At 38.3% G+C, this 12,253-nt stretch overlaps 1 protein-coding gene across 4 annotated transcripts in view; it reads left to right on the top strand.

Moving 5' to 3' along the window:
* The window catches only part of LOC133612519 (GTPase HRas), a 52,818-nt gene that overhangs the window by 17,475 nt on the left and 23,090 nt on the right, over window positions 1-12,253 (top strand). Inside the window, exons 2-3 of one of the 4 annotated variants that reach the window (XM_061969987.2) lie at window positions 7,499-7,565; window positions 9,010-9,152. In XM_061969987.2, the coding sequence (XP_061825971.1) occupies window positions 9,042-9,152 (111 nt within the window). In that variant the 5' untranslated portion in view covers window positions 7,499-7,565; window positions 9,010-9,041. Of the gene's footprint in view, window positions 1-7,498; window positions 7,566-9,006; window positions 9,153-12,253 lie in introns of all 4 variants that reach the window. The other 3 variants (XM_061969989.2, XM_061969986.2, XM_061969985.2) reach the window with 3 other exon arrangements.

Here is a 12,253-nt window from a genome sequence, read left to right as displayed (position 1 = left end):
TTACCTAAGCAAAAACGAGGAATGATTTATCCGGCAGAGTCTTGATACCAATTTCCTCGACCCAGCGACACCCAAAGAAGTTTTAGACCTCAATGCTTTTCTAAGTTTCCATCTGTTTTGTCGTGTAGAATGGCGTCTGGAGCACAATAGTTCGATATGTCTGAGAACGCGACCGACGTATAATCCTTGATATCATTTGACAAATATTTTTTTTGATAAAGTATAGGGATCTATTCCATTGCATAGTTAGATTTTTTTTGCTCGCATCTGCTTTTTGCAGGAAGATTTAAGCCTCTTTTATACTCAGATAGTTTGCGCGCTGCTTGCTGTACAACAGCCGTCTTAGCTTGGTCGACCACCACTAGTTTTCATTTCCGAGAAAAATATACACTGACCCCAGGCACATTTTTTTTCTCTTAATGTGGCCCCCGAGTCAAAATAATTGCCCAGGTCCGCTATAGAGAAAATAATTTAACTACACAGAGCAACTACACTGTGCGTACACATCAAAAAAATAGAAATGACGCAGTACATTACGACACATGTCAGCAGCCGAAGGAGAAGCCTTTGTAACCTGTTTTGAAATGGTTGTATCATAATTTATATGCCAAAGAATATTTTGAGACGTATATCAATATCGCAAGAGGCAGCAATTAGCGTGACATAGATTTTTGGCCACACTGCCCATCAGCAGTGCTGATATCTATGCTTGACTTCTCCAAAGAGTTGCTCTCTTTTTTCCTCACTTTAAGACTTTGTCCCCATCATTTAACTTCACTAGCACCCTCCTTAAACTGTCATGTAAGATTATCCTCTTGGCTTAGGCAGGGGGTCTAGGGTTTCAAAACCAACTGTTAATTTCCCAAGATGGAGGTGGCAAGTTATAAATAACTCCAAACACATACGTATTATTACCGGAAGGAAGGCTCGCACAGATTTTGTGAGGTGCACTGCAGGCTTTTAGAGACCTCATTAAGTCTCTTTATTTGATTGCCCAATAAACAAAATTGTATGTGAATAATTCAGGGGCAAATGTAGCCAATTGTTCTTATGGTACACAAATCACAGTGTACACGTACTTTTACCATAGTGTACCAGTTCAACAAATAGGCTTGCAATTGAGAACAGGCAAAAGTATGCGTGAACTCATTTTATCGTCTTACAACATACATGCAACAAAAGTGCAATGTTTTCTGTCAATCACCTGAAAATAATGATATTTGATATGATATAATGCAGGATGCATTACATACTCTTAAAGGCGTGTATGACATAATGCATAAATATTTGCAATTATACGTATATTATCATTCCAGCAAAGGGAAGCAATTGTGTTTTTTTGCAGGGCCACCAGGCTTCCACCGCCATACACTGTTATAAGGTCACAAATATCAGAATCAGAATCAGAATCATATTTATTTTGTTCAATCATTCAAAGACAACTGTCTTATGTAAAAACAAAAAAAGATGTTTAAGCAATATCTGATGCCAGTACATAGGCACCGTACAGTACTCTTTAGAGAATCAGTATTTAAAGCTTCAAGCCAGGGGACCTGTGATTAGGCCTTGGCCGAAATTCGATAAGTCAATTAATCAAACGATAAAGGAAAATTAACTTGATAACTTCGCCAGCCTTCATAATCACCGAGCTTCAAGAGCATTCACTCTTTTCATCGGTTTCAGCAGCTGCACGCGTTTGCGCCATACCGGAATGAAAGGATTTGTGTGAAGCATCTCATCCTTCATTAAGTGTCTTTGACTCTTTGTCTTTGTGCGGAAAGGCGGGTCGCTAGCAATATGCAGTGCAACAAGTTAGCGTGACAAACGCAGTAGCAATGGTAGAAATATGGAGAAAAAAGATGATAGCAAAACCTAACGCCTCCACACCATTATGGGAATATTTCGTTTTCAACATTTGGAACAAGATGAGCCTATCAACACTGAGGAGATAGTTTGCCGAATGTGCTTGAGAGTAGGGCTGGGCGATAAATCGAATATACTCGATATATCGTGGGTTTGTCTCTGTGCGATATAGAAAATGACTGTATCGTGAGTATTCGAGTATACGTTCTCACGCAGTTGCTTTTAGCTGCGGGCATTACACGTCAGGCTCTAATCACTCTTTCTTGTCTCTCCTTCTCACAGAGACTTAAAACAAGCGCACCTTCTTACATACGTCAAATACTGTCGCACGTGCAACGTCATACGCCCTCGCCGAGCAGAGGGGTAGCAGCATGGTAATGTTAGCTGTGGCAGGTGGTGCAAGTGGTAATACGAAAGAGAAAATATGTGAATCTGGTAACAAATGGAGGAAGAATTAATTCCCAAGAAAAACAGCAGGAGGTCCATCGTCTGGCGGTGGTTTGGCTTCAAGCGGAAAGATGTCGAACAGACAACAGTAATATGTCAAGTATGCGGCAAAAGCATTGCTACAAAAAGTAGCAGCACTACTAATTTGTAGCATCATTTGAAAAGTCACCCGCTAGAGAATAAGGAGTGCTTGAAACTCCGCATGTCAACATCTCCAGCCAGTGCCACACCCACAAAATGCCAAAGCAACCAGCACTGACCCAATTGAGCCTGGCGTCTTCCATTTCCACATCAACACTGTATGAAAAAAATAGTCAACAACATAAGGAGATAACGTCCGCAGGAACCTACCACATAGCGAAAGACATACACTATTTGATTCCCTATTATGCAGCTCATTTTTATTTGACAGTTATTGAAATATGTTGTGTGACATCATGCACAAAAGTGCACTTTATTTTGTTTAAAATATTGTAGTGGCGTTCTCTACAAAAAGTGCACTTTAATTTAGTGTTATTTTGATATGTCATCTTAGTGACATCATGCACAAAAGTGCACTCATAGCTTGTTTTTAAAATGTCTCTGACAATCTTGCACTTTCTGTTTTGAAATGACATGAATGTTTGTGTCACTGCTTAATAACTGTTTAATAAATACCGTTTTGGTAAATTGACTTAATTGCGATTTCCCTCTTAGTTTAAATTTTACAATGAGCATATATTAATGCAGTATGAAGAAGAATGTTTTAATGTAGACACATAGAGTCATCATACTGGTGTGATTATATGCATCAAGTGTTCATTCAAGGCTAAGGCAAAATATCGAGATATATATTGTGTATCGTGACATGGCCTAAAAATATCGAGATATTAATAAAAGGCCATATCGACCAGCCCTACTTGAGAGTAGTGTCAACAAAAAAATCCAACCCAAACTTACATGCCCACTTGAAACACAACCAACCTACTGGTAAAACATGTGCGCATGAAGATGTAGAGCTTTTGTCCCGACAGTCCTCACTCACTGAGATGTTTGATGAACAAGGTCACTGCAACCGAAACAGCGCAGAATAGTATGTGCTCACAGAAAGTGAATAATATTAACTCAACTTAATACGGTTGAGAAACTAGCATTTAAAAAAAAAAAAAACCTGCAAAGTTTTGATAGACATTTGTCATGTTGTCATGTCATTGGGGTGTTCTTTGCTCGGAATCTGCTAGACTTAAATTTTTTGTGCATAAGGCCTATTAAAACATCTGCTTATACTGTGGTGTTTAGTGTTACTTTTGTTTAAGAAGGTCCTAACTTGATAGTTCAGTAATGTTCAACTGGACCTCTGCCTACATGTTCAATATTAAAGTGCGAATAATCCATCCATCCATCCATTTCTACCGCTTATTCCCTTTGGGGTCGCGGGGGCCGCTGGAGCCTATCTCAGCTACAATCGGGCGGAAGGCGGGGTACACCCTGGACAAGTCGCCACCTCATCGCAAAAGTGCGAATAAATAATAAATAAATTGAGTATTGTTGACACTTTTTGCATGGTTGTTTATTGGGTTTTATGGGCAGAATAGATGACTTCTCATTGGCTCTGCTGTAAGCAGACTTTTTTTTTTTTTTTTTAAATACATCTGTTGTCTTGTCTTTCATAATGATTGTGAAAGATAGGCAAAATTCCCCAAAAAAGTACAGTTGTCCTTTAACCTTTCAGGAAATAAGCATGCTGCATGTGTTCAGATGGCTCTGTGTTACAGTCTGTGTCACTCACTATTAGTCAGTTTGTCTGTGACATCTTCTAGTTCATCATGTGATATATGGTTGTTTTAGATCACAGATTTTTTTGTCAATTCAATAGCAGAGGAAACTAGAAACAATACTTTTCAAGAGAACAACCACAATTTGGACAGGTTTATGTTACATAAGTGATGGTCACTGTTACGGTAATTGTCATTTATTGTGGAGTTTGCATTATCCCGTTAGTAGTACAACAGCTCAATATAAGCTCATACTCATAAGTGTCTTGAAGAAAGCGACCACATCTCGAAACATGATGTTTTTATTTATCTCAATGTGTGTGTGGATTATTTATCAGCCGCTGACATGGCCTAGTTTGAGAGAAGATAGCAAGGCTGTCTGATTTCCTGCCTCCAATCTTCCAGCAGCAGGCATTGCTCTGTTGAATTTGCAATTTAAACTGTCTGTTACATCCTTTTGGCAGGTGTGTGCTTCGATTAGTGTCAAATGTATGTGTGTTTGTTGAGTTTACATACAGTGCCACTGTTTTTTGTTTCAGGTTCAAGTCTGCTCTATATTTCACTTTTTTTTGTACACTGGGTTGTACAATCCACAATCTTGGAAGAGCTACTTCCAGTTTTAATTGATTGTGTACCTCTGACAATATTTTGTAAATTGTTCCAACAGTTAGGGAAGGACATGTTTTTTTATCATTTTAATTTACCATTGTAGTTTATTTTCCTGAAAGGTCAATAAATAAAGGCATCATTGATTTAGAATGCCACATGGTAAAGCACATATATTTAAACAGTCCTAATTAGTCCGACTTGTTTGATTTAAAAAAAAAACCAATAGGTTGAACTATGCAATACTGTTCTGCATGTGTCCTGTAGGTCAGGGGTCCCCAACCACGGGTCGGGGACCGGTACCGGTCCGTGGCGCATTTGCTACAGGGCCGCAGAGAAACATTACATTATTTATAAATGACTGCATTTTCTCCGACTTAACTTTCACCTGTCCCTTTAGACACACCAAAAAGCTTGTTTATAGATATACAATAAAACTCCTCATAGGAAGTTGCCATGTGTTATAATTTGTGACATGATACAATGCACATTAATGAACATATAAAATATAAATGTGACAGATTATAGCCAAAGGCTGATTTTCATCTGCAGTGTAACCTGCTGGGGATCTCATTGCAAATAAACAAGCCCAGGGCTCCCACTAATTCAGCGTTATAGTGAGTTGTATTTTTCATGCACTAATTTTTGCAGTATTTATCTGCCACAAGTGGAAAGCCAGTCCTTGAAAATAATGCCTACATTAAACCGGTCCGTCGTACAAAAAAGGTTGGAGACCACTGCTGTAGGTGACAGTCACTACATCTCCATGCACTAAATTAGTCTGGTATCTCAAATTGTTCGTTTTTTTTCTTTCTTACACCTACATTTGAAGTCCCAGTGTTCATACACACTCCCCATCTAATGTGACTATTGGTCATATGCCGTGTGCCTTCCATACACTTCCGTACGTCTCTAATGGCTATGCTGATTTTAGATACTAGACAGCATCAAGAAATTATCTTAGATTGCGCTACAAACATGACACTGCTACCAAAAATGTCCTGGAACGGCTTCAGGTCTCAAGCAAAGAATGACTGGCAAGAGTAAATTGTTTCGAATAATTTTTTCGGACAGAGAATAATGTAAACAAAGCTTTTGAATGTCTCGTAGTTCATTCAATAAACTCTGTGGATTGATGGAAGGAGTTTTCTATCCAAAGGAAAAGACCGTTCGTGCTTCGGTTGATACCTTTCAAAATGAGGGTTGCTTTTGTTGTGTAAAAGCTTGCCAGTTGTGTGGAATACAGAGTTTTTGCTAACCAGTTTGGAGTGCACAAATGCAGCGTGAATAATTGTATTATTTGGCTTGTAATTGATAATACCTGCTTCATTCTTTCATTTCATTCGTATTTCATTCGGGAGTCCGTATGAAGCCGACATTCTCCATTTCCTTAGCTATCTTAAATAAATCGCTTTTTCTGTGTTTCTCCAATTAGTTTTTGCCAATTTTTTTATTATATCTTCTTCCGGGTTGTATCCCGTGCATTGAGAATGGTGCATGCACCATACAAAGATTCTCCTCCGGTATCACACACCTGCGTCTGATTTTTCAAAAACTGAACATGATCGGATAAAGCCGTTTTAATGGGTTGTAGGATGATTATTTAGTGCCAAAATATTTGAGAATTCAGACAAATTTAGTGCATGGACACGTACTGACTGAAGTATATGCCTTCGCAAAGCAGACAATTTTCCCCCCAGTTCCATTAGCTGGTTCGGCTGGCTCACTGCCCTACTTGCCCCCAATGCAAGTGAAAATGTCCTCAGTCTACAGTACACGTCATCTGCACCAAATTTAATTGGTTATTTGTTATTGCTTGTTGGTTTTTGAATTAAAGATTCATGTAAGTATAGATTTTGTCACCACTTAAATTGTGCCTAAGATATTTACTATCGTTGACACAAAATTATTCAAGTAATCGCTCCTCCTCTCATTCTAAATTAGATAAAACCTTTACTTAACCCCTTCACTATCCTGAAGTTGACCCATCATCTGTGGGTCCTGTATATGTCCACGATCATCCAGACACAGCTCCTCGTTTTTTTAGAAGGCATATCAGCAATTACTATTGGTGACCCAGTTTTATTGCTAGCCAGACATCCCCATGCCATAAGATTGCCTCCAGCACTCATTCTGGGTCTTGCCCATCCTGGTTTTATCTTATCTGCACTGCACCATACGAGATAAAACATATTTTCAGAAAAAGCTTTCGAAATAATATTTCTTTCTTTCGGCAAAACAGCTTGTGATTATCCACTTCAATTATATTTGTGGTTATCCAGGCCTTTAGCTGCTCTCCAAAGAATGTTCCAGTTAATAGAGTTGGTCTGGTTGTAGAATTTTTGGTTTGAGTTTTTAGCTTCACTTATTAAAAAGTAAATTAGCAACATGCAAGTTTAAACAATGGAACAATTCCTGTTACGTTTGATTATGATGTTTAGCAACATTGCAGAGTTTACAAGGAGGCCTTGGCTGACATTGCTCAGGCCACCGGTTCATGCAACGCCCAGCAACACGTTTCCTGATGTGAGGACCTATTGCTGCTGCCTAATGCCTACGTCCTTAGTTATAGAGTCTGCCTTTTAGTCAATCATTAATGTCATTGGGCAAGGCATTGCTAATCTTGGCCTGCCGTGACTTGAGAACAATCGCACACTGAGGTTATTATAGACAATCCACTTTGAGGCAACGATTGACTGCAACGTGTGCAAAGAACACAAAGGACATTAAAGACATTAAAAAGAGCAGAGCTAATGGGTGTGGTTTCTCACCAGTGTTTTTATCCATGGGAATTGTCAACTGATCAGAAAATGTCCTTATTTTTTCAGGATTGGAAACAACTCAGTGTGTCAGCAGTGGAATCCCATCGATAAACACATAGTGACACAACTTCAGGTCAAACCTTAACTCAGTACTCTTCTGAGCCAGTTCTGACAATAATTTATTTAATACAGATATGATCCCTTTTTTCCATTTTTTGTATGAGTGTGTTACAGCAATTTTCACCATATTTCTGTGCTTGTTTGTTTGAACTGTGTTCGTGGTTAGTACGTCGCCCTCACAGAATTAGAGAGTTGGTGAGAATCAATTGGGGCGAATGTGAGTCTGAATGGCTGTAAGTGCCCTGGTATTGTCTAGCAACTAATCTTGGGCATTTTGGACCTGGACCTGTTTGTGTGTTTGTTCATATGTTTAAACTGTGTTCGTGGTTAGCACGTCACTCTCACAGGAGATCAAGAGTTTTGAAATGGTGTGACTGAGTCTGAATGGTGTTTTGTAAGTGCCCTGTGATTGATTAGCAACTAATCTTGGGCATTTTGGACCTGGACCTGTTTGTGTGTTTGAACCTTGTTCATATGGTTAGACTATGTTTGTGGTTAGTATGTCACCCTCACAGAGATCAAGAGTTTTGAAATGGTGTGAATGTGAGTCCGAATGGTTGTTTGTAAGTGCCCTGTGATTGGCTAGCAGACACTCATTGTGTTTTGGACCTCGACCTGGTCTTTAATGTAATGCTGTCAAACAGAAGCAGCTACACTCTGAGAAGTTGCAAGGATCTCAGTGATGTTCCTCTTCTAAGGTTTTGTGAGACAATTTTCCCATGATGGCATCGGCTTGTCACTCTTTATCGTCCTTATGATGTCAAATGGTGACTGTAACCATAGGCAGTTACTGTGGTTGCGATGGGCCTCTAGCAGACAGTGACTGTGGGTGGCCGTGGATTTAGTCTCACTAGTCTTAACTTGTATTTGATGTAATCTTGATAGACCTCAACTTTGGAAACTTCTTGTACTCCTACCACTTGAGTCATCATGTACAATCATGCCTGCTTGTCATTTGAATGGACTATAAGGCCACTATTTAAAGGGTTTTTGGGGGTAACTCATATCTTTTAGCAAGGTTCTCCAAATTACAAATGTTCTTCTTTCACAGAACTAAAATGGATACATTTATAAGATATTGCCATAACATTGACACTGACAAATAACATAACAGTCATGAATCCTAGAAGTATATCACTGGCATGCTTATTTTTCTGTGCTACTCAAAATGAGCAGGAGAGTGTGGAACTTTTGAGTACCTTCAGCACATTTTTAACATTCCCCTGTGAGGATCCTAAGCCCAGCTTCTACTCTCTTGTTCTGGCTCTCTTTTCTCACTCTCTTATCTCTTGGCACTATTGGTGGTAACTGCCTCCCTAATGTCACTGATCATAGAACATTGTTACTACTGTGTTTAAGCTTTTGAATGCCCAATGTTGCTAATGTGCATTGACTTGACAATTTGTCTTTGTACTAAATGGCTGCCCACCTCTGCTTCCTTTTCTCATCCAAAGCAGCAGCAGCAGCGTGGGAGTGTTTGTGTGCAAAGATGACGGAGTATAAGCTGGTGGTGGTGGGAGCTGGAGGCGTGGGCAAGAGTGCACTCACCATTCAACTCATCCAGAACCACTTTGTGGATGAATATGACCCCACCATAGAGGTACAACTCTTTCTCAATGTTTTACACATTATTCCCACTGGAATCCTGTGAGAAGGTAGCAAGATGCTGAGAATCATATGTACCATGTTGGACAATAATATTCAAAGTTATGACATCATACATACAGTATATTACTGTTTTAATATTTTTACTTCATTATAAATGATTGTGGTGCATAGTAACAAATGAGTTATCCATTCAGTCATGTAGGGTTTAAATAGACACATGTTCAATTAGTGCTAACAGTATAGGTTGCAGTGTTCATTTTGACAGCAGTTGTTGATTTAGTTTTTCATCAGTCTTTTGATGAAAATGCATTTAAGTTTTTTTCATATTTTAGTCATCTAAATTGTCGACTAAATTCCTCTACATTTTTGTCGGCTAAAATTACAGTAAATTTTGTCGACTAAAACAAAGTATAAAGGATAACGCAAGTTGTCTTAAACCACTTTTATGAAGGTTTTGGCAGAGCAACTCAAAAATTGAATTCACAACAAGACCTGCTCTCCATTACTATATCAATAAATACATTTCACACTAACCTTATTATGTGTTGTTATTTTAGCTGAAATTAAGCATTTTTTCAAATGTTAAAAAATATGTCTAAAATAGTTGTATGAAGAAACCAACTAGTTTTATTCTATATGGTTTATAACTACACTGAGTGTGCAGGATTTCCCCTAAACTGCCAAGATACCTGTGGCGGTGGAGGCGCGGTTATGGTCACAATGACGTCATCGAGTAATTTGCTATGATATGATTTTCTTTAAAAAACCTCAGGACATGTAAACATTTAAAACGAATCTGTTTTTATTAATTAGTATTAACATATACAGTCGTGGTCAAAAGTTTATATACACTTGTAAAGAACATAATGTCATGGCTGTCTTGAGTTTCCAATAATTTCTACAACTCTTATTTTTTTGTGATAGAGCAGGCATGTGATTTTTCCGTCTAAAGTTGGAATTCCGTCTTTTTTAATCTCGGGAAAAAAAAAAAAAATTACTCCCGTTTTTCCGTTTTTTTTTTCCGACCCTAAATCAAGTTTCGAGACGTAGTTTATATTACACCGTAGTTGATTGGTCGATATGTTCCTTGTGACCAATCAGGACATCTGTTATGAATGATGATGTTAAGAACGTCATCATTCATAATGGTTATTACCGCCATTTTCCATATCTAAACGATGTCGGTTCTCGAGAGAAAGGACGCTTTACAAGTAAAAGAAATTGATAAACATGTCAAAAATAAGTTTCGATGGGACTAGATGGAAAGGGAAATCACTGATACTGTTGGGAAGAAGGAAGTTACGACTTTGTTCGGTGATTTTATTCGGAAAATCGATCGTCCCGGAAAGGTTTTGTGCACGTGGTGTCATGATAATATTGACTATGGATCACAAGGTTTCAAGGCTTTGGAAGTACATGCGAAACGCCAAAAAAACATGAAACAACTTAAAGCAAGGTATGTTCTATTAATTATGTTTTCATGTCTTTAAACACTAAAATATTTTCTTCAAATGGTGCTGTCTTTGTTAATTTTAGCATGTTAAACCAGGAGCTTCCCCCCTTGTCCCCCCACCAGGGCACCGCCCTGGACCTGGCTGGGGGCCTTCGTCCCTCAGACCCCCGGAAATTTTTTCAGTCTTTTTTATTGTGGTCAAATCACATGCCTGTAGAGTGATTGGAGCACATACTTGTTTGTCACAAAAAACATTCATGAAGTTTGGTTCTTTTATGAATTTATTATGGGTCTACTGAAAATGTGACCAAATCTGCTGGGTCAAAAGTATACATACAGCAACATACATTATCAATTTTGGTGATGTAGAAAAGTTACAATCAAATCAAATTAGCTTCATGGCTTGGCCTCTTAACTTCATGTGAGTGATTATGATTGATGACACCTGTTGACTTCTCTGAGCCCATTTAAATAGGGCTCATGTGATGCAGTCATTAGACTCGGTTACAAACGCGACAATGGGAAAGTCAAAGGAACTCAGCACAGATCTGACATTGCTGTATGTATACTTTTGACCCAGCAGATTTGGTCACATTTTCAGTAAACCCATAAAAAATCCATAAAAGAACCAAACTTCATGACTGTTTTTTGTGACCAACAAGTATGTGCTCCAATCACTCTGTCACAAAAAAATAAGAGTTGTAGAAATTATTGGAAACGCAAGACAGCCATGACATTGTTCTTTACAAGTTTATGTAAACTTTTGACCACGACTGTATATTTTTTTTATCTGTCATATATTCAATTGTAGCTGCTTTTGGTACAAGGTACTTTGTTGTCCTTTTTTCAAGTGTTTACAGACTTTTAAAAAATTAAAACAACAAATCTAGCATCTTTTACTGGTGTTATTATAGAATGTACTTGTGTTTAGAGACTGTACTTCTGTCCCTCGATGTCCCTGACTAAAGAGGCTGATGCTAGCATGACGTCACACTTGCTTCGCGCTGTTGCTCAAGTTTTCACTTTCTCTTTTAAAAAGCTGCCACTGTCTTCTTAATATTTGCACATTTTGTAGATGTCTGTCCGCGGGTATATCTGCAATATACATAAAAATCACGTCCACATCACAGACATGCTGACAACGATCTAAACAATGGCGTGCGTTCTGTTTACATCCTTTTTCGGTAGCACGGTTTTCACTGATCAAAGTCCTTTTTTGGTGGTTAAGTTTTCGGTATATCATTTGTCAATAGTGCCCAAATAATAGGCTAGATATATCAATTCATATTGTAACGACCAGCTAATGTTAATGTTTTATGTTCGTGTGGTTTGGATTTGATGTCAGTTTTTCCCATGTTTACAAACACACCGTCTGTGCCTGAAAGGTGATTGGCGGAGAATGAGCAAGCGTTGTTGTGTGTCCGGCGGGGAAGCAAAGACTCAAGGAGACGAAAGTGTTTTCATGTGAGGTAAAACCTGTTGGGATCGTGCTGTTGTTTGTTATCATAAGATTGGTAATTAAAGTTAAAAACTTAGTGTGATTTTTTTTTTCCTAGGGGCTACAATATATTATATTTAATTCATTTTCAAATGATAAAAAAGCCCTTATTTTCAAGGAGTGATGGTAATAAAAATGCTGT

This window comes from Nerophis lumbriciformis, linkage group LG10, assembly GCF_033978685.3.
Source record: "Nerophis lumbriciformis linkage group LG10, RoL_Nlum_v2.1, whole genome shotgun sequence".
Lineage (NCBI taxonomy): Eukaryota > Metazoa > Chordata > Actinopteri > Syngnathiformes > Syngnathidae > Nerophis > Nerophis lumbriciformis.
The sequence above is the reverse complement of the archived record's forward strand: the minus strand, read 5'-3'. Positions and strand labels throughout refer to the sequence as shown.